The sequence below is a fragment of the Nomascus leucogenys genome, chromosome 12 (assembly GCF_006542625.1).
Source record: "Nomascus leucogenys isolate Asia chromosome 12, Asia_NLE_v1, whole genome shotgun sequence".
NCBI lineage: Eukaryota > Metazoa > Chordata > Mammalia > Primates > Hylobatidae > Nomascus > Nomascus leucogenys.
This window is the reverse complement of record NC_044392.1, coordinates 49,953,143-49,976,025: the sequence shown is the minus strand read 5'-3', so window position 1 is coordinate 49,976,025 and position 22,883 is coordinate 49,953,143. Positions and strand designations below refer to the sequence as shown.

Below are 22,883 nucleotides of genomic sequence, written 5' to 3'. Positions count from 1 at the left end.
TAATTTAATAAAAATAGTTTAAGATTCTCCCAATTTCCCAGAAATTGCACTTCTGGCACCCAAACTATCCCAATCTAGTAGAGAATCCAGAAGCAAGGAAAGAGGGCCTCTGCGGCTCCAGCCAGCTGTCACAGAGGCCAAGTGCTCTACTCAGGGGAGGCTCCATTCAGAGCCTGTTTACCTGTGGGTTATTTGTAACTCTTGTCAGCCCACTGCAGATCAGAGGCCTCACCAGAAGGGAACAACAGAGGCAAGCAGGCTGAGTGGAGCTGAAATGTAAAATAGCATGGGGGCTTCAAGGTGTAAGTTTTAAATCACTTATGTAAAAAAGTCTCAGGAGGCAGTACTACAGGGCAGCTGTAGAAGAGTTAAAGGGAGATAAATCCCAGGTCTTTGTGATTCCCACATGAATGGCCAGTAGCAGAAGGAACAATTAACATGCTAAGCATGTGAGGCCTGGTCTATTCAGCATAACTGGCCTCCTCAGCGTCAATAGAGGCTTTGTTAGGCTAAGAGCTCATGGTCTGAGGGCCACCTTCTTTGGGGTTGGTTTGGCCAAAAGAGGAGGGACAAAAGGAGAACCTAGTCCCACCTGAGTTCTTCCCTGCTCAGGGAAAACACTAAAGATTTCGCAATCCAGGCACAATCTTGTGAGCCAGAGTGGTTCTAGGAGTTGTCATGGTTCACCTCACATTTTACAGGTGAAGAAACAGAGGCCCTGAGAGAGGAAGTAATTTACTCACCCAAGGGCTCATAGCCTCTCTTCACTACCAGAGTTAGCTCCAGCTGGAAAGCTGCTTAGGACTACTTTTGAAGCAGTTAAAGAGATCCTAAAACCTGACTCCAGTAAGGGGCCTCTTTCATTGTTGCTACTTCTTTCCAGTGGTTGATTCCATTCATGGCTTGACTATATCTATTCTTTTTTGAGGTACTATGAACGACGTATCAGCTACCTGCCTTCCTCTATCCCTCCTTTTTTAGAGGATGGACTCTCATTTTCCAAACATACTAATTTCCTAAAGGAAAGCCCTGGGGCCTGACTAGTGCCAGCTCCCCTGCCACCCATTTACTCAATCCCAGGGCTGAGCTCTAGGCTCCCTGGGCCCTGAGTTCAAAATCCTGACACTTCGAGATAGTCTGAAGCTTGCAATCAAATTCCTTATAAATAATTACATTCTCGGCCGGGCGCGGTGGCTCACGCCTGTAATCGCAGCACTTTGGGAGGCTGAGGCAGGAGGATCACCTGAGGTTAGGAGTTTGAGACCAGCCTGGCCAACATGGTGAAACCCCGTCTCTACTAAAAATACAAAAATTAGCTGGGCGTGGTGGCACATGCCTGTAATCCCAGCTAATCAGGAGGCTGAGGTGGGAGAATCGCTTGAACTCTGGGAGGCGGAGGTTACAGTGAGCCGAGATCATGCCACTGCACTCCAGCCTGGGCAACAGAGCAAGACTCTGTCTCGTAAAAAAAAAAAAAAAAATTACATTCTCCTACAGCTCTCAAATGCAGAGCCTGGGTCCATTTGTAGGGCTGGCAGGGTGGAATGAGCACAGGGTCTAAAAGCTACCTGACTGTTATTTCCCTCATGAGGAAACACGTGTCTGACAGGGTTTTCATCTGGTTTAAATATAAGAATGTCAGGCCATGGCAGAACTTAATAGATGCTAGATTTCTTTTTTTTTTTTTTTTTTTGAGATGAAGTCTCACTCTGTCACCCAGGCTGGTGTGCAGTGGTGTGATCTTGGATCACTGCAACCTCCGCCTCCTGGGTTCAAGTGATTCTCCTGCCTCAGCCTCCCAAGTAGCTGGGAATACAGGCGCCTGCCACCACACCTGGCTAATTTTTTATTTTTAGTAGAGATGGGGTTTCACCGTGTTGGTCATGCTGGTCTCGAACTCCTGACCTCAGGCGATTTGCCCACCTCGGCATCCTAAAGTGCTGGGATTACAGGCGTGAGCCACCACACCCAGCCTAAGACTAATTTTTTTTTTTTTTTTGAGATGGAGTCTCGGTGTCACCCAGGCTAGTGTGCAGTGGCGTGATCTCATCTCACTGCAACCTCCACCTCCCAGGTTCCAGCAATTGTCCTGCCTCAGCCTCCTGGGTGGCTGGGATTACAGGCATGCGCCACCATGCCTGGTGAATTTCTGGTATTTTTAGTAGATATGGGGTTTTGCCATGTTGGTCAGGCTGGTCCCTCAGGTGATTCACCTGCCTCAGGCTCCCAAAGTGTTGGGATTACAGGCGTGAGCCACTGCATCCGGCCTAGATGCTACATTTCTAATAAGCTGCTCTGTTAGCTAGCTAGCTAGTTGTTTTGTTTTGTTTAGACAGGGTCTCACTCTGTTGCCCTTAACCTCCTGCTCAAGTGATCCTCCCACCTCAGCCTCCAAAGTAGCTGGGACCACAGCTGTATACCACCATGCTCGGCTAATTTTTGTTTATTTTTTGTAGAGACGGAATCTCACTATGTTGCCTAGGCTAGTCTCGAGCTCCTGGGCTCAAGCGATCCTCCTGCCTCGGCCTTGTTAGCTAGACTTTTTTTTTTTTTTTTTGAGACTCGCCCTGTTGCCCAGACTGAAGTACTGTGGCATGATCTTGGCTCACTGCAATCTCCACCTCCTGGGTTCAAGCAATTTTCCTGCCTCACCTCCCGAGTAGCTGGGATTACAGGTGTGCATCACCAAGCCCAGCTAATATATGTATGTATGTGTATGTATATATATATATATCTTTTCTTTTTTTTCTTGAGTTGGAGTTTCACCCTTGTCACCCAGCCTGGAGTGCAATGGTGCAATCTTGGCCCACTGCAACCTCTGCCTCCTGGGTTCAAGCGATTCTCCTGCTCAGCCTCCCAAGTAGCTGGGATTACAGGCACCTGCCACCATGCCCAGCTAATTTTTTTTTTTTGTATTTTAGTAGAGATGGGGTTTCACCATGTTGGCCACGCTGGTCTCAAACTCCTGACCTCACGTGATCCGCCTACCTCAGCCTCCCAAAGTGCTGGGATTATAGGCATGAGCTACCACACCCAGCCATTGTTAGCTAGATCTTAATGGGCCACCATGTTACTGGAAGCCCCAGCAGCACTGGCCACTGCATTTCCACCTTTCCAGGACAGCTGCCCTGTGCCGAGGGTCTAGAGACGGAACTCATAGGAGCATTCAGGGAAGAGACCCTGGGTCACTGTTGGGAGATACTCTTAGAAGGCAGGGCCTAGATGGTGTAATTATCTTTGTACATTATGTACCTCACCTATATGTGTAGTTAGTTTTCATCAAGGTCATGTGATATTGAAAAAAAATGACAGCTCTGGGCAAAACAACAGATACTTAAAAGCTGTGGAAATCATATGCTGGAATAAGAAGTGAGGAGAGTTCATGGCTGAGAGTTTCCACTTCATCTCCATCATGTTTCTCCTTTCTGCTCTCAGTCATTAACCACTACCCTCAGTGCCAGCCCCTATTATCTCTCGCTTTGTTGCTAAACACCCAATTACATCCACCTTCACCCACAGTGCCACAGGGCATTTACTCAACACAGACTGGATCATGTCATTCCTCTGCCTGCAAAATAAAACACCTAAGCTTCACAATGAAGGCCCTTCTTCAACTGGCCTCAATTTACCTGCCTGATGGTACCACCTCCTACTCCACTGCCATGCAGTGCAGTCTGTGCTTTAATCACATTCAATTATTTCTTCTAGCTGGGATGTACCTCCCCTGCAGCTTCCTCTGTCATCATTCTCCCTTGTCCTTGAAGACCCTGCTCACTCAAACCCTTAGTCCTTCCATAAATCCTTCATTTCTTTGCCCTTTTACCCTAGTTCTTATTAGTCTGCCTCCTGACTTAATGTCATGTGAACACATCTGTCTCTGCTTAAAATATATTGTTTCATTTTTCACATCTTTGCCATGGAGGGCAGTAATAAGTAACTGAGAACTACACACGAAGGGACAGAGAGAACCCTGGAGAAATGTTAGGATGAGCAGCAGAAGTCACCTACCTGTCCTTGACTTGCAGCAGGTAGCAGACCAAGCAGTACCCAGCACAACTTTGCACAAAATTGCGCTGGGCACTGAGGAATGCCTCAGTGGTGTAACTGCCATGCTCCTGTAGGAAGTAATCGAGCAAGGAGAGCTGTGACTGTTTCTTCACCTGATGGATGGACACAGCGTTGACCACTGGTTCAATCATGCCACTATCAGCCGAAATCACAAGAATCTTGTATGGCTTGATCCAAAGGGGCACTCGTTCCTGTTCCCAAATGGACTGTGAGGAGACATGGAGGATACAGGACTCTTATCTTTCTCAAAACTAGAGAAGGAGGCTAAAACTCCTCCCTTTCTCCAACCTCTCTCCTTGGTAGCATTGAATTCTAAGCCATCAAGTGAGTAAGACTCACTTATCCCAGTGAGGACCAGGGAGTTTTGAAAGGAAGTCTAGGGCCTGACAAAGTCAGGAAACTACACTCAGGTATGTGGGAAAAGGTATCACCTAAGTAGAAAGCCCAAGACAGGCAGGGAGAACAGGAAACTTCACTATCCCCTCTCAAGCAGGGTGAATGGGAGCTGTAAGTTCAAATAGTAAGAAAAAAGAGGCCAGGTACGGTGGCTTATGCTTGTAATCCCAGCACTCTGGGAGACCAAGGAGGGCGGATCCCCTGAGGTCAGGAGTTCAAGACCAGCCTGGCCAACCTCAGTAGAGAATGAAACCTCATCTCTACTAAAAATACAGAAATTAGCCAGGCGTGGTGGTGTATGCCTGTAATCTCAGTTACTCAGGAGGCTAAGGCAGGAGAATCGCTTGAACCCAGGAGGTGGAGGTTGCAGTGAGCCAAGATTGCACCACTGCACTCCAGCCTGGGTGACAGAGCGAGACTGTCTCCGAGGAAAAAAAAAAAAAAAAAAAGGAAAGGATTTAGGTCCAGAGAAGACTTCTCTGGAAAATGAAAATATTTATATGGTATAAAGAACAGTATTAAACAAATTCAGTGGCTTGCAGGTGACCAACCCAGGGGGATCAGAAGATCAATATTTCAGCACACTATAACCTACCTGCTACAGACCATTTGGGAAGTTTTTATGTTGTTTTTTTAAAGGGGGAGGACCAAATTATTATTATTTAAAAATTTGATTACAACCAATTGTGTTGGCATTAAAATTAGAGGCATTAAGTTTGAATAATGGATATATGCCAAAAACCAGAAATTGAGTTTGGCAAAAACGGGAAAGGAAGTTTTCCGGTAATTTCAGATTAGAAATCAATTTAGAGAAATGAACCCCATGTTTACAATGATGTGCCACAGATTTAAACTTCAGTAGTGCATTAGTAAACTGTTCACATTTAGATCTTCACCTTGAGATTTGACAGCTATTTCTTGAAAAAATCTCAGTGCCTTGTATAAATAAATTGGTCTTCCATGTGCCTTAGCACACACTTAACACTAGGAAAAGGTGGGTCACTAAACTTTGCCTCCGCAAAATTTTCTTTTTGGCTCACTTAAGTTAGAAATGCTGATTTCTTCAGCCAGGAGCGGTGGCTTACACCTGTAATCCCAGCATTTTGGGAGGTCGAGGTGGGAGGATCACCTGAGGTCGGGAGTTCGAGACCAGCCTGGCTCACAGGGAGAAACCCTATCTCTACTAAAAATACAAAATTAGCCGGGCGTGGTGGCGCATGCCTATAATCCCAGCTGCTTGAGAAGGCTGAGGCAGGAGAATCGCTTGAACCTGGGAGGCGGAGGTGAGCCGAGATCGCGCCATTGCACTCCAGCCTGGGCAACAAGAGCAAAACTCCATCTCAAAAAAAAAAAAAAAAAAAAAAAAAAAAAGAAATGCTGATTTCTTCAAATACATATTTATATTTTTCTTTTCTTTTTTTTATTATTATACTTTAGGTTTTAGGGTACATGTGCACAATGTGCAGGTTTGTTACATATGTATCCATGTGCCATGTTGGTTTGCTGCACCCCAAATGCATATTTTTCTTAGACAGGGTCTTGCTATGTTGCTCAGGCTGGAGTGCAGTGGCTATTCACAATCTTGATCCTGTTACTGATCAGCACGGGAGTCCTGACCTGCTCTATTTCTGACCTGGGCCAGTTCACTCCTCCCTTAGGCAACCTGATGGTCCCCTATACCCAGGAGGTCACCATATTGATGCCGAACTTAGAGCAGACACCCAGTTGGCATAGCGGACTGCAGCCCAGAACTCCTGGGCTCAAGACACCCTCCCGCCTCAGCCTCCTGACTAGCTGAGACTATAGGCTCATGCCAGGGTGCCAGGACATTTTGGAAGTTTTGATCTAAAAGGCAAACCTACCACTCTAAAGATCAGACTTGGAACAGGGCAGGTGCAGGTCACAAAAGGGCCAAAAGAGGCCGCTGTGGCACTGTTCCTATGGCTATTCTTCCCAGGGGAAAGTCGCACTAGCTTTTCTTTACTCTGCTTTTGTTTTAGACCTGGGCAGGAAGGTAGTCCCCGGCAGAATAATCTGTGTAGTCACCTCAGGTTGGCTGGAGTTGGGCTGAGTTCCCCTTTCTTTCTCTTTTTTTTTGAGACAGAGTCTTGTTCTGTCGCCCAGGCTAGATTGCAGTGGCACGATCTCAGCTCACTGCAACCTCCGCCTCCTGGGTTCAAGCGATTCTCCTGCCTCAGCCTCCCAAGTAGCTGAGATTACAGGCGCCTGTCACTGCGCCCAGCTAATTTTTGTATTTTTAGTAGAGACAGGGTTTCACCATCTTGGCCAGGCTGATCTTGAACTCCTGACTTCGTGATCCACCTGCCTCGGCCTCCCAAAGTGCTGGGATTACAGCCACTGTGCCTGGCCTCTCCTTCTCTTCTCTTACCTGCAGTTGCTTCAACACCTGAAAGGCCAGAAGCTCTTGCCGAAGGTCATCCCCACACTTGACAATGACTGATAGCAGCCGCCAATTGGGGAGATGGCCGTAGGGGGAGCCCTCTCTGATCCGCCTGTGAAGAGAGAAGTAAAGGGTGTGAAAGGTTGATGCCAGGGTGAGGACAAGAGACATGGCTTCCACAAAAAATCCCAAGCAAACGCCCCATAGGGCAAGGACCTAGATGGCCTGGAAGTCTGACAGATTTTTTTGGAGGCCGATGGACAATAAAGTTGGTGCAGTGAGCACTTGCAACTGCCTCTGAGCTTTGAGAGGGGTTCAGAGACCCACACCCAACTCACCGTACTTTCTCCTGCCAGGGCTCTTTGAGAGCAACTGCAGAAGGATCTTCTGGGTCTCGTTTGAAGGCTGTCGGGGTATGAGCCAGCTGTTCCGAAAGGCGCCGGCTGGCAGGAAGAAAATACATCATTTGCTTGGAGGAGCTACCCCCAAGCCCCATGCCCAGTCTATACTGACATTTCCTGCACTGTGTCCTGGATTCTGGACACACGAAGATAGGAACCCAGGCTGAAAGGGACTCATGGAAGAAAACATAACCAATGACACCTTTTTGCTAACTTAGTGATTATAATCATGTTAAAATTAAGATTACCAGGCCCTCCATATTCCTCTACCAAGGCTGATTCAGAATGGGTATGTCTCTAGAATTAGCATTTTTCTTTTTTTTTTTTTTTGAGATAAGAGTCTCGCTCTGTCTCCCAGGCTGGAGTGCGGTGGCGAGATCTCGGCTCACTGCAAGCTCCGCCTCCTGGGTCCATGCCATTCTCCTACCTCAGCCTCCTGAGTAGCTGGGACTATAGGCGCCCACCACCACGCCCAGTTATTTTTTTTTTTTTTTTGTATTTTTTTAGTAGAGATGGGGTTTCACCGTGTTAGCCAGGATGGTCTCGATCTCCTGACCTTGTGATCCACCCGCCTCGGCCTCCCAAAGTGCTGGGATTACAGGCTTGAGCCACTGCGCCTGGCATAGAATCTGCATTTTCAACAAGTCCTCCTTCCTCCCCCTGGATTCTGACACAGTCGCTTTCAGACCCCACTTTGAGACACACTGCTCAAACTCCTTCCTCTGGTGCTTTCTTGTTTTTTTTCTTCTTTTTTCGAGACGGAGTCTCATTCTGTCGCCCAGGCTGGAGTGCAGTGGCGTGATCTCGGCTCACTGCAAGCTCCGCCTCCCGGGTTCACGTCATTCTCCTGCCTCAGCCTCTCGAGTAGCTGGGACTACAGGCATCCGCCACCATGCCCAGCTAATTTTTTTGTATTTTTAATAGAGACGGAGTTTCACCGTGTTAGCCAGGATGGTCTAGATCTCCTGACCTCGTGATCTGCCCACCTCGGCCTCCCAAAGTGATGGGGTTACAGGTGTGAGCCACTGTGCCCGGCCCCTCTGGTGCTTTCATCCCTTTGGAGTCCTTTTAAAATTTAATTTCCTTCTTTGGTAGCCCAGGTAATTTCTCAACCTACACCTTCATTGCCTCAAGTTTGGTGGCCCCAAACAAGGACAGAATGAAAGAGGAGGGAAAGACACAGGCCAACAATAGATGATTGAGATGGAGAGGAAGGTAACAAAGAGATGGGAAGTTCCTGAAAGAGGGATGAAAAATGAGGGGCAATGTGATCTGGCCATACCGGATGTCCCCTGCTGCAATGAACACAGGCTCCTTGCTCTCCTGGCTGGTGATGCTGTCCACAGAGAACTGGGAGATGTTGTCACAGCTGTTGGTATGCACTTCGGGGAGCTGGAGAAAGCAGGGGAGTGCTGGTCGGAAGTGCTAAAGTATAGGTCTCCCGTCTTTCCCCTCCTGCTTGCTTGTTATCACTGCAGCATGCTCATCCCTCTCTTTCAAACTCTGCTTACACACATGTTGGTTACTGGGACCCCAGGCTGCCCAGAGCAGCATTTCTCAACATGTGAACTACCTGCAGGAGAATTACCCAGAATGCAGATTCCCAGGCCCCACCATCAATCTGAATTAGAATTACTGGGAATGGGATCTGAAAGTCTGAATTTTTAACAAGTTCTCCAGAAGACTTCCAATGCACTAAAGTTTGCAAACCACTGCCATGACCATCACAGGAGCTCAAAATTTCAGCCTCACTGAGAGTCCCCCAAGGATAGGGATGCGTTCTCCCCTAGGGTCCAAAGCAGACCCTCTGCAGACTAGCTTCTGACAGTTTCTTCAATCTAAGTAATTCAATCTTATCTTCTCATCTCTCTCTAAATACAGAATATTCTACCAGACCCCAAGGCCCATGTCAAGTTTCTTCTCTCCTTTATACCAGAGCATTTCTTCTCAACTCCATTTGTCACCTAGTACACACTGCTTTATTGTATATCTAAATTTTTTTTTCTTGTCTAATTTCTCCAACTGGACTATAAGCTCAAAGACAGAGATTCTGTCTTTTGGCAAAGTGAAACCTGGCTGTTTTTTTTTTTTTTTAGACGGAATTTTGTTCCTGTTGCCCAAGCTGGAGTGCAATGGTGTGATCTCGGCTCACTGCGACCTCCGCCTCCCAGGTTCAAGGGATTCTCCTGCCTCAGCCTTCTGAGTAGCTGGGATTACAGGCGCGTGCCACCATGCCAGGCTAATTTTTTGTATTTTTAGCAGGAACGGGGTTTCACCATGTTAGCCAGGCTGGTCTTGAACTCCTGACCTCAGGTGATCTGCCCAACTCAGCCTCCCAAAGTGCTGGGATTGCAGGCGTGAGCCACCACACCCGGCCCTGGCTGTGTTTTTGTTTTGTTTTGTTTTAAGACAGGGTCTCACTCTGTCGCCCAGGCTGGAGTGCAGTGCTGTGATCTCAGCTCCCTGCAGCCTCCGCCTCCCAGGTTCAAGTGATTCTTGTGCTTCAAGAATCACTCGCCTCCCGAGTAGCTGGGATTACAGGCATGCTCTACCACACCTGGCTTTTTTTTTTTTTTTTTTCTTTTGAGACGGAATTTTGCTTGTCAGCCAGGCTGAAGTGCAGTGGCGTGATCTTGGTTCACTGCAACCTCCGCCTCCCGGGTTCAAGCAATTCTACTGCCTCAGCCTCCCAATTAGCTGGGATTACAGGCACATGCCACCATGCCCGGCTAATTTTTGTATTTTTAGTGGAGACGGGGTTTCACCATGTTGGCCAGGCTGGTCTCGAACTCCTGACCTCAGGTGATCTGCTCGCCTTGTCCTTCCAAAGTGCTGGGATTACAGGCGTGTACCACCTCACCCGGCATAATTTTTCTAGTTTTAGTAGAGATGGAGTTTCACCTTGTTGGCTAGGCTGGTCTCGAAATCGTGACTTCAAGCAATCCATCAACCTCGGCCTCCCAAAGTATTGGGATTACAGGTGTGAGCCACTGCGTCTGGCCAGCTGTCTTAATAGCTCTACATAAAATTCTGCTCTGGCTCTTCATGCCCCAGAATAAAGTTCAAGTTTCTTTCCCTAGCTTACAGGGTCCTTCCTATAGTCTGGTCCATGCCCACATATCCAGTCCTATTCTTCACCCCTTCTTACCTCACACCTGCACATCACAGCCAGACCCTAAATTTCTTTCAATTCCTATAATGGCCCAAGCTCCCTCTTGTCTTCTGGCCTTTGCACACAGTGTTCCCTCTGTCCAGCACTCTTTGTCCAGCTAATTCCTACCCATGCTTCCAGCCTCAGCTGAGAGATTACTTCCTCCAGGAAATCTCTTGTGATGCCCGCCCCAAGTCTGTTGCTCCTATAATGTCCTATCCTTTCCCCCATGACTTGACTCTCACCACACTACAACTACTTGCTTACTGGCCTTGTTCTCTTTCCAGTTAGGTCATAAATCCCTTGTAGGCAGGGGCCAAGTCTTGTTCACTAGCACACAGCACTCAGGTCTGGCACATAGAAGGCCCTCAATAAATATTTCTTGAATGAATTAATGTATGACTTCTCATCCTCTGCTATTCTATGACAACTTTATATAGGTGTTCAATAAATATTTTCATTAAATTTCCCTCACTCCCCTTGGCCTAGAAGTTCCTCTTTACATTTAAATCTGAATTCCTTCACCTGGAAAACGAGCTCCTGAATCTATTCCAGACTAGAGTTGTTCAGAGCTTTCCCCCTCTTACCCCTCACTACCTTCACCACTCATTTGGGTACTTGCCTTACCCTGCCTTGGGATATGCTGTCTTGTTTCCAATATAGTGAAAGCTCCTGGAGAAAGCTCCTGTGACCCAGCATTACCTCCTTGAAGCTTCCTCACCTCCACTTGCAGCTCGCCTATGTCATCCACTGACCAGGCCTCATCATCGTTGTCATAGTTGGGCACAGTGCTGAAGCTGCCAGCTCGCTGCTCATGGGTAATACCACATTCGGGCAAGTTCTCTACGGACCTCGTACTCCGAATTCGGTTCTCGGGGATCCGGGCAGGAACACTGGTGGTGTCAAAGTTTTCACATTCAAGGACTTCCACATAAATCAGGTAAGGAGCCTGGGGGAAGAGTGAGACAGTATTTGCAACTTACTTCCACCACTAACCCCCAAATCTCAACTCTGTTAGCAGGGTTCTTCCTGCTGTCCTTTCTCCTAGCTCCAGCCTTCATCCAATAGTCCTCTGAAATTATGAACACTGTATTTAGGGCAGATACTTGTCCTATGATCACCTATGTAAAGAATTTGGGTGAGAGAATACATAAGTCTTCAAAATGTTTCAACTGAGCTCCAAAATGTACAGATGATGCACTTGGACCAAACCCCTCTAGACTATCAATTACAGGCTGTAAGGGAGGCCTAGATGCCTCTGTGGGCTTGTCCTGACGACAGGGCCCAGGGAGCTACAGTGGACAAAAAGACTGGGACAAAGCTGGGCACTGTCCCAAGGAGCGTCCCAAACTTCAATATTTCCTTTGAAAGAAGAATATGGGCTGGGTGCGGTGGCTCACGCCTGTAATCCCAGCACTTTGGGGGGCCGAGGCGGGTGGATCATGAGGTCAGGAGTTCAAGACCAGCCTGGCCAAGATGGTGAAACCCCGTCTCTACTAAAACTACAAAAATTAGCTGGGCGTGGTGGCAGGTGCCTGTAATCCCAGCTACTCGGGAGGCTGAGGCAGGAGAATCGCTTGAACCTGGGCGGCAGAGGTTGCAGTAAGCCAAGATTGTGCCACTGCACTCCAACCTCGGCGATAGAGTGAGACTCCATCTCAAAAAAAAAAAAAGAAGAATCTGAACCATGAATACTCATTCCAGTCAGCACACAAATTCAGCTAATTCTCTCCAGTGTGAATTGGGCATCCTTCTCTCCTTCTGTCTGCTCATTCTTATCAGAAAAGGTCTTATAAACAAAATATTTCTCTGTCCTTATGGTTGCGGTATCTGGAAAGCCCAAGAGTTATAGAAGGGCTGGAGAAAAGCTACCAAAATGACCATAAGGTGGGGTGAAGAGCAATTCTCCAAAGATACAGCAAGAAGGAAGCTAAAAAGATTAGGTTTCTTTGGTCCAGAAAAACAAAGCCCAAAAAGGGATATAGGGGGGCTCTCAAAATCACAATCGCACTGAGACAGTGCCATGGTTGACATATGCATCATGAACTATGAAGGGAGTCTATCTAGGATGTTGGTGGGGGCATCACTGGTCAAACACACAAACCCTGAACAACCATGGGTGAAGAGTCACGTCCAGGGTAGGGGTTTGGGCCAGAACCCATCTACCTTGTCCTTGGAGTTGAGGACAACAGCCTGTGTGTGGGGTACACGGACCACGTGGTGGTCAAAGCCAGCAGTGGGCAGCCAGACTCGGGCAGGGAGCTTATGGTTGAGCAGGGAGAGCTCTGAGATCAGCCTCTGTGTTTTCTGCTCTTTGGTGGGGAGCGTGGCCAGCCGCTTGCCGATTGCCATCAGGGACTTGATGAATTCTCTCTCAGGAGCCAGTCGAACAGGCTACAGGGGTTTGGGGTAAGAAAAAAGATGGTGAAGAAACCATAGAATACAATGGCCTACCCACTCGGTCACTCCTGGCCATGCAGGCCGGGGACCCCAGTATCTGGAGAACTCCAGGAAAAGAGCTGCTTTTTAGTCTTAGTAGGAGCTTCCACCCACCCTTCACAATTTGAATTGAGAATAGCCAGCACATTCCTTCCCTATAGGCTATCCCTTGAGGGTAAGGGAGGCCATGAGTCCAGGTAACTGGGATGCACTCCTCTTCTCTTGGACTTGGGTTCCTTAAGGACTGTACCAAGGCTTCAGAGTGAGCAGGGGGACAACATCTGGATAGGTTAGCCAGGGCCACAGAGAGAAGAGCTGCTTACACCTGAATTGTTTCACCCTTTTCAAGAACAGGGTTGTCCTTCTCCCCATCTGGATCCCTGGGCTAGATCTCTGCCGAGGGGCTCTGCCAAGTCCCGCAAGGCTAGAGAAGGGAGCCCCACATCAACATTTCCACTTTCAGAGGGAAGATGCTTGTCACTCAAATTACTTCTGTTGATTTCCATGGTATCCCCCTGTCCGTCCCACAATCTCTTGCAAGGCGTCAATGCACATGCAGGGGATGGAAAGAGGATGAGCCGATGAGCAGACTTTGCATTAATCAAGGAGAAAGAAAAAGCAGATTGAAGGAGGTAGGTGGATGGAGAAAGCAACAGCTCCTTTTAGCCCTTGCTGATGGCCCTGAAGGCCTGTCTCTTAGTGACTCCTCTTTGGGTCCTCTTCCCCTACCTCTCAGTGACTAGGTCCCCCATATTAATTCCCTGCTGTGAGTTTGGCTCCTTGTGCTGGGTAATTCAGTCATCCTCAGAAAGGGCAAAGTTGGTCATGGAATTAAGGTGCAGGTGGGGAAAAGAGGGACTCAGCTAGACATGAAGAAGGGCTCTCTTCCCAGTCTAAGCCCTTCTACCGCAAGGGGCATTTTATGAAGATAGCCACCCAACTCCCCATCCCATCTCCCCTTAGCTGGATAAGAACAATCTCTCCTCCTCTTGTAGAAACAGCATTTGACTCACCGAGCCTTTCTCTCCCTTTCCGTGTGTCTTGCTTAGTTTCCGGATTGAGAGAATTTCTATCCTTGCTCCCTCGCACTCTAAAAGAGCTTCTTTTGAAAACTGGGGAGTATCAGGCCTACCTCTGCGTGTGCAACAGTGCCAGGATTCAAAGGAAAAGCTCATCCTGGCCTCTGCCTCTTGGGAGATGGTTCAGAGTGCCACATAAGGACTGAAAGAGGGTGTCTGAATCCTTCAGGAATGCTTTAGGTGACATTGTTGAAAAGAGAGAAAGAAAAGGAAAACAATGGAATTGGGTTTCTAAGGTCCCTGGAAATATACTGGGGGTCTAATAGAGAAAGAAAATAAGAGGAAATTTGAAGACTCACTTCTTCCTTCATCTGAATCCACTCAGACGGCAACTGATCTCTGTCCCAAGGACCCTCTACCCCAACCAATTCATAATCATCTCAGATTAGAAAAGGCAGAATTCCTTCCCATTCTCAAATCAGCATTTGGGTTAGGGGCCCCTAAGTTACGTGAGCATGTTGGAAATGTGACCCCAGGCCTCAAGAGAGAGGCTCTGCCACATGGGAGGAGATAGGAGTCATGACTGAAAGGGGATTAGCACAGAACAGAGAAAACTGATTTGATAGACAAATCAAATAGAAAATATAAAAAAAATCATTCAAACTCCCAGAGGTCCTGCATTTCCTCTCACGTCTTTGCCCAGCAACAAGGTCCAAGACCCTGTGGGACCAAAGGGTCAGGGGTTAGTCCAGAGGGAAAAAGAAAGGAGAGGGGATTAAGGAACATCCTGGGCAGTGAGCTGGGAAAAGGGAAGAACTCAGACCTGGAAAAAATGTGGTTGAAGTTAAAAAAGAAAACCAGTTGTGGAGAGGCAAAGCTTTCCTTCAGGCCAAGTCCTATTTATTTTTGGAGTCAGCTCACCAGCACAGGGCCTAGCATTTAGAAGATTATGAATAAATATTTGATAATCTGACGGCAGAAGCCATGGGGAAAGTGTTCTGGGTGGGAGAAACAGGATCCTGGGGGTTTTTGCCAGGCAGTTTTTGGCTCCAGTCCAGGAGTGAATTCTACCTCTCTCCCAGCTGTTTGCTCCAGACACTCAGGAGCTGGGGGCTGGGCAGCACTGTACTCCAGTTGTCTCTGAGAGAAGGATCAGCTGAGCTCATCTCAGCCTGGGCTCAGGATTTCCACCACAAAGGTCAGGGGGACTCCAGAAGAACTGGAAGGTCTGGGAGGGAGGAGCTGATCTCCCAGTAAGAAAAGGGGCATTTTAACTACAGCCTTGGCCTGGGGGCTCAGAAGACCTGGGGACGGAGAGGAAATGCGGCCACTGGGGGAGCCTGCCACCCCGTCCCAGCCTGGCCCCACTTACGGAACTGAATGAATTATCAATACTCTCGGTGCTGGAGGAGAGCTCCTGGGAAAGGGCCAGAGGGCAAAGGGAGAAGGAGGGGGTGGGAAGGGAGGGGAGAGAGACAAAGGTAAAGAATTTAGCTCCAACTTGGATCGTAACTGCTTCTCTAGTGAAGTTCTACCTTTCTGCTTTAATAAAAGAATGTCAACTCAGAAATGCTACTTGCCCAGATGCTTGACCACTTGTGGGAGATGCTGGAAGGGCAGCTAAGACTTTAAGGTCAGAAGGACTGAAGAGACAAAGCAGCCTCTACTTTTCACTTTATTCCCTTCTATTCTCAACTGAATGGATCTTCCTTATAGGCCAAAGCTCTAAAGCTGGGTCCCTAGGGCAGTAACTGCACTGCCAAGCTTCCCTGCTCTTTTTTTTTACCCACTCACATGCTCTCAACCAAATCCTTCTCCATGGGGACCACCACAGGACTGAACTTAATAAGATGCACGGCTCCCATACTGGAAACCCCATGTTCCTCCAGCTTTTTGGAAACCTCAGGGAGGAAGAAAAGGTAAACTTGCAGTGGCAGGTATACCTCTTCTCTAGCCTCATTATCACCCTGGGAAGTTGAATCCCAACCTTGAACCTGTGTGACAAAGAGCATCCTAGACCAATGAGCCCAAAATCTCTGGGCTGGATGCTGATGGGAGTGAAGGATAAATCAATCTCTTATCTACCAAACCTCCTTAGGCTTCCTATCAGGCTATCCACATGACAATCAATATATTACAATTTTTGATATAAGTTGGGGAGTTAGCTATATCCATCTAGAAAGCTGACTAACTGGAGAGCAGCTATCCTAGTCCCAGCCCAGAGGATTTATCTAAACATCACCCCATTCCTGTGTCATACGTGTCCGTGTGCAAAACAGGGGAAAGAGATGGTGTCAAACTCTCACTCAGCAGCTCTGAGGCAACACTCATGCACAGGCTCATCCTGGGTTCTGTCCAACATGGTCTACCAGGGCAGGGAACGGGGCAGCATGTGTGCACAAATCTAGGTTGGGGGGACGTTGAGGTGGCGGGGGGTTAGACTTAACAGACAAAGTCCTAAGAGCTACCAGGGCAGGAGGGCAGTGGTCAGTGAGTTTCTACTCTGAAATCTGCTGAGTAGATTCAAGCATCCACTTGAACTCAATTCCATGGTTTCAGTTCTATTCTAGCTGGAGGTCCTATAGTCAGGTCCTTCCTTGAAGAATCTGGGGACTGGAGCACTTTGAGGGAGAAGCCACATTTGGAAACATGCCCCTAAGGCAACAACTCTTCCATTTTGGGTAGAAGGTGGTGGCAGAATTAAGGCAGTGAGGATGTCAGAGTCTATTATGACTTAGTGGTTCTATTTCTACCTATGAGCTGGTTGGAGAAGGAACAGCAGGCAGGATATTGGCTCCCTGTGCAACGCTCCAGCTGATTCTGTCACAGACAGGTCCTGTCTGACTCATTAACAGCCCTAGGGGAAGAGAGGTATATCATGACCTGCTCCTCTCCTCCTACTCCCTGGGCTTGAGTCACTCATACTGAGTCAGCTCCAGGGAGTAAAGATGAAGCAAGAAGCTGACATCACACTGTATCAAGCTAGAAGGCCTCCTGGGGCTTCCAGTGTGACATGCGGCAGATTTCTCTGTACAAAGGTTGCAGTCCTGAAAAGACAAAGCTAATCTACTAACAGTGTCATTATGTGGGGTGGGGGGAGGGTGTGATACCTAAATCACTCTCTCCTCTTAGCTCCCCCATTCTATACCAAAATATTTGCCATTTGGTTACAAATGGGAGGACAAATGCCTGAGCAGAGTTCCCCGACTAGGCTGATAACATGGCTTTGAAGGGGCAGGCTTTGAGGAGCAGTGGTGGAAAATGTGAAAAATCAGCGCAAAGCCTTCTGACTGTGGGAGAGAGTGTAAAGGATTCCTCATAGTAAGAAAGAGAACACTGTGAGAGGTGAACAAAGAACAACTCTGCAGGGAGACCATGGGCAGGAAGAGAACTGTACATGCTGCCCCTGAGCCTCTTCTTTGAGGCCCGAACTCATCCTTGGGAGCCCCTCTACTGGTGGTAGGAGCATAGTATTAAACTCCGAACCTAAAAGAAAAGCAAGAGATTGGGAGCAGAGTGTTAGGGTCTACCTAGAGATTCTCCTACAGTATCTCTGCTTAAGTCTTAGATAATTATGTGCCTCATTTTAGTAAGCCGTATACTTCCTGCTTATGGCAGAAAACAACTTTTTCAAGAGTCACAAACTAAACAGTTCCCTAGATACTGGGGTTTTCATTATTACTTTACACGTTCCTAGAGGGAAGGATAACATTTTATCCCCTATCCTCCACAGCCTCTAGCACATGGCTTTGCACATTTACAAGGTCAATAACTACATGTTGAGTGAATGAATGTTACATGAAAGAGAAGAAAGATGAGTAAAAGGAAAACCAATTCCTTTGGTATTTAGGGGACAAAAGCCTTGACAGACGCATCCTCAAAATGCCAAAGGGGCTGGGTCTAGTCACTCATGCCTGTAATCCCAGTGACTTGGGAGGCTGAGGCGAGAAGATGACTTGAAGCCAGGAGTTTGAGACTAGCTTCGGCAACAGAGCACGACCTCATCTTTACAAAAAATTTTTTTAAAAATTAGCCAGGTGTGGGTGGTACATAGCTGTAGCTCCAGGTACTTGGGAGGCTAAGATGGGAGGATTGCTTGAGCCCAGGAGTTAAAGGCTACAGTGAGCTACGACTGTGCCATTGCACGCCAGCCTGGGCAACAGAGCAAGACCCTGTTGCAAGAAAAAGGGTGGACGGACAGATAGACGGGTGGGCGGAAGGAAGGAAGGACGGACGGAAGGAAGGAAGGAAAAGGGTTGGGAGGGACCCCTGTGCTGAAGACTCTAATGCTTAGAAACCTAGTGATATTTATGTTTCTGTTTCTTTCTTGCTGTCCCATTTTCTGTGGAGCCATAGTGAATTCAGGTATTTCATTCTGTCAGTATCAGATAATGCAGGAGTGCCTGGGAACATAGTATCTCCTTCCTTTCCTGGATCTAGTGACCCAAGATAAGGAGTCAGGTTGGAAAGAATGGCAGCTACAGAACCCACCCTAAATGATGTAAGTATTCACCTAATATCTGCCTCTCAGTGCCTTCCATAATCTTATCCTGGAGTGGCAGTTAGATGCAAGGAAAGAGGGACCAAGGATCAGCAGAGTAAGAAAAGCCCTGAGGCCTCAGCTTTTCTGGTCCTAAGATGAGCACTATGAAATAGATATAGAGAAAAGCCAAGCCTGACAAGAGGCACCAAGGAATTCACTTCTAGCTGGTCACCCTCTGCTACAGGTTTGACTCCAAGATGAGACAGCTATCCAACCCTTCATGTTCCACTAGAATCTGGATGACTCTTCTTGTCCTGCAGCAACTTCTCTTCATGACCCAGGGCTCTGCTGCCAAGCTCAACCAGATATGAAAATGGTTCATTCTAGTTCTGACAACAGTTTTGGCTTTGCCTGTGCATGGATGTGGAAGCTTAGATGGCCATTGCCTGGGCCATTCTTCCCCACATGGCATCTGACAGCTGGGAACCTCGGGAAGGAGATATTGAGAAATAACCAAGGCAGTTCAGCTGAATGATTATGAGCACCAGCTGGAGATTTGAGTCCTGGTCTGACATTCACTAGTTGAGGGACCTTGGGCAAAATATCTAATCTTTCTAAGCCTCAGTTTCCTCGCTGGTAAAATAATACCTGTCTCTTAGCATGGTTGTGAGGATTAAATGTAAAGTACTTGGCAAGATGCCTGGCACATAAGTGCTGAATAAATGTTAGCACTTTTAGCTTTACCATTATTAAACTATCCTAACAAAATTCCAAATTTCCAGAGAGCAGGCTCTATAGTCTCCCTCCCTCTTCCTTTTCTCTAGTCACTCTGACTTCCCTCTATTTGAAAGAAGTCCCATTGTATCAAAAACGTGGGTGGGTTATATGCCCCACAGAGGCAGATGCCAGGACCATAGCTATCCGCATTTTTCAAAAAGTGCAAATTCCTACTTTTTTTCTCCCTTCTTTTCTAGGCTGGGCTGGCTTCGGATGGGAGCCTGGCCAATGGTGAGTCAGAGGGGAGGACTGGAGCACCATTGTCTGGCTGGGACACCAGGTCACTGACACTTGGTAGTCCACTGGGCAGCTTTCCCTGCTATCTGTCCAGATGTGAAGAGTGGGTATAACCTATTGTTATAGGAGATGTGGCCATCTCTTCCTTGCTCTATATCCTAAGTTATACCTCCAACTGCTGCTGTAGCTTCCTCTTCTTCCCAGCCTCCAGGTCCTTGACTAGGCACTATATTTACTCTATACTAAGAGTGCTTTCTCTTCCCTTTGTGCTTCTCCCAAATGGTATGGGAAAGATATCAGCAAGGCACTCTTCCCCATAAGGAAAGGCAGGCAACGAAGGCATTCTTCAGATGCCTCAGTTATAAGAGAATGAATCTTACACTTATGTCAACAAAAGGTAGGATCTTCAGGGGGTAGTGAAAAGGGATTAGATTATGAGGAGGAGTGGCCAGGAGAATGAAGCTGATGTTCTAACATCTCCCCTACCTCAGCACACACAAAGACAATAGTACCTTTTCCTTTTCCACAGATGCTGCTCTGAGAGGCTCTGGTAGCTATCTCAAGTCTCAGGTCAGGGTGTGGAGGGCTTCTGCCACATTTCTCATGAACGTAGTAGATGTTAATGGAATGGCAGTTTATTTATTTATTTATTTATTTTGAGACGGAGTCTCACTCTGTCGCCCAAGCTGGAGTGCAGTGGTGCGATCCTTGGTCACTGCAACCTCTGCCTCTCGGGTTCAAGTGATTCTCCTGTCTCAGCCTCCCAAGTAGCTGGGATAACAGGCGCCTGCCACCACGCCTGGCTAATTTTTGTATTTTTAGTAGAGATGGCATTTTGCCATGTTGGCCAGGCTGGTCTCAAACTCCTGACCTCGTGATCTCCCTGCCTCAGCCTCCCAAAGTGCTGGGATTACAAGCGTGAGCCACCGCGCCTGGCCAGTGCAGTTTAACAAAAATGATTTGGGACACAGTCAGGAGCATCAGCCTTGCCATGACCTATATGACCTGAGGCAACTCACTTTATCTCTCTGGGTCTGAGTTCTTCCTTTGTAAACTAAGGCAGGCAAAATACATGAATTCTAAGGTCTTTCCATTCTAACATTCCATGCTTTTATCAGTGAAATGAAACAGAGGGAGGACATTATGAACAGCGTAACCCTGTGTGTATATAGGAGGCATCCTGTCTCCATGCAGCCCTCTACCACCTTTTGTCTCTGGCCCTCCCCAGAATTTTACCTCATCCTCATTCTCCACTTTAGGGTTGCTGGCTGTTCGTTTCAGGTTGCTGCTGAGACTTATGCTGGCAGTGGCATCTGACTTAGAGCGCTGGTGAGTCCTTTTTGAGGGAGACAGCCCTGTGTCAGGGGCCGGGCTCAAGGAGGGCAGCTCCCTCTTCCTGTGAGCTGGCTTTAGCTCATCTGAGAGGATCAGCTTCCGTAGCTTGGTCCCACGGGAGTGTCGCTGAGTGGAAATGTGCATGTCTGAAGAATAGGCCCCAAGCAACAGGGCACACTGGAGGGAAAAGTTAATGCTCTGGCGGCAACGGTGGACTATGTAGGGCTTAATGGCATCACCCACGTCCTCATCCATGTGGATGTACATGTTAAGCAACTGGGGCAGATAGAAGTCCACGTCCTCATTGCGAAAGCAGAAGAGCCGGTTGCCGATGTAGGCTTGTACTCCAGGCTCCTTGGAGTTATACAGGTATGAAATGGCCATGGAGATGTCAAACAGTTTTGACTCAAACAGCCTCAGCAGCCAAGACTGTTTAGCTGAGTTGTTCTGCCGCCGTCTTCTTGCTCCTTTGGCTGTGCCTGAGGTCACAGCGGCCCCCATCTCATCTTCCTCCTCCCTGATCTGGGCAGGTGGATCATCTAGGCAACGGATCTCACTGTCCACACCATCCCCATTGACCAACTCCAGTGGGGTGCCTCTGCCAGAGACTGCCACGCCTCCATGCAAAAGCTTGACTTTCTCCAACACCTCCTGGCAGGCCTTCTGGGCAACCTCAGGGTCAATCACTGATAGTTCCCCGACCCCCTCCGTGATGACACTTAGCAGGGACCCCCCATTATTCCCTGGTGGGCCAGAAGTGGGCTCAGAAGTTGGCTTCAGGGGGGCAGGCTCCACTACTGTATCTCCCATGGCCACAGCCAGACTTCGAGCTTCCAAGCTACAGGAAGAGGGAAGGAGAAAAGAACAGAAAGGGAGACACATACACACACTGGTTAGTGGTGCCATCCTCAGATCTTCCCTTTGCTATGACACCTTCCCAGGCACCTCCTCTTTTTGTCTTCCTGGACTCCTTCAAAATCAGATAAGAAGACATTTCCTAGGAAGCTTTCCTGACTACCTCCACTTCTGATTACATTACTCATCATTCCTCCTGTAGTTACTCAGCTTAGCCTCTGTTCTTAGCTTATATATGTGAAATGCTGTTTTGTATATGTTGTATTTATATAGATTTACAAATTCTTTTTTGTTGTTGTTGTTGTTGTTGTTGTAGTTGAGACGGAGTCTCGCTCTGTCACCCAGGCTGGAGTGCAGTGGTGCAATCTCAGCTCACTGTAAGTTCCGCCTCCCGGGTTCACACCATTCTCCTGCCTCAGCCTCCCAAGTAGCTGGGACTATGGACGCCCACCACAATGTCTGGCTAATTTTGTTTTGTATTTTTAGTAGAGACACGGTTTCACCATGTTAGCCAGGATGGTCTCGATCTCCTGACCTCGTGATCCACCCGCCTCGGCCTCCCAAAGTGCTGGGATTACAGGTGTGAGCCACCGCGCCTGGCCTAGATTTACAAATTCTTTTTTTTTTGAGACAAGGTCTTGCTCTGTTACCCAGGCTGGAGTGCAGTTGCACAATCTGGGCCCATTGCAACCTTGACCTCCTGGGCTCAAGCAAGCCTCCCACCTCAGCCTCCCAAGTAGCTGGGACCACAGGTCCCATGCCTGGCTTATTTTTAAATTTTTAATCTTATTATTTTTGAGACAGGGTTTTGCTCTGTTGCCCAGGCTGGAGTGCAGTGGCACGATCAGAACTCACTGTAGCCTTGATTTTCTGGGCTCAAGCAATCCTCCCACCTCAGCTTCCCAAGTATCTGGGACTACACGCATGTGCCACCATGCCTGGTTAATTTTTTAAATTTTTCTGTAGAGACAAGGTCTCACCATGTTGCCCAGGCTGGTCTTGAACTGAGCTCAAGCAATCCTTCCTCCTCAGCCTCCTAAAGTGTTGGAATTACAGGCATGAGCCACCATGCCTGGTGATTTACAGATTCTTCAGGTAGACTGAGAAGCAATTCAGGTGTTACTCCCCTGTTCCCTAACTCTTCAAATACTTTTCTATCCACTTGCTCTTCCTGTCTCCCTTTAAATGCCTGCTATAACCTTTTTATTTTCCTCTTTAGACTATATTTCCTTACTCATATAACATTCTACACACAGGTCCTGTGCATCTCACCTTTATTTTTATTTTTTAGAGACAAGTCTTGCTCTGTCACCCAGGCTGG

At 47.8% G+C, this 22,883-nt stretch overlaps 1 protein-coding gene across 10 annotated transcripts in view; it reads right to left on the bottom strand.

Annotated features, from left to right (window-relative positions):
• PI4KB (phosphatidylinositol 4-kinase beta) overlaps window positions 1-22,883 on the bottom strand; it is a 37,372-nt gene that overhangs the window by 2,970 nt on the left and 11,519 nt on the right. For 7 of the 10 annotated variants that reach the window (XM_030824556.1, XM_030824561.1, XM_030824557.1 and 4 more), the window contains 8 exons: window positions 20,609-21,545; window positions 15,248-15,292; window positions 12,584-12,811; window positions 11,139-11,366; window positions 8,549-8,658; window positions 7,204-7,308; window positions 6,854-6,977; window positions 4,009-4,274 (listed from right to left, as the gene is read on the bottom strand). In XM_030824556.1, the coding sequence (XP_030680416.1) occupies window positions 4,009-4,274; window positions 6,854-6,977; window positions 7,204-7,308; window positions 8,549-8,658; window positions 11,139-11,366; window positions 12,584-12,811; window positions 15,248-15,292; window positions 20,609-21,517 (2,015 nt within the window). In that variant the 5' untranslated portion in view covers window positions 21,518-21,545. The remainder of the gene's footprint in view (window positions 1-4,008; window positions 4,275-6,853; window positions 6,978-7,203; window positions 7,309-8,548; window positions 8,659-11,138; window positions 11,367-12,583; window positions 12,812-15,247; window positions 15,293-20,608; window positions 21,546-22,883) is intronic. The other 3 variants (XM_030824559.1, XM_030824563.1, XM_030824564.1) reach the window with 1 other exon arrangement.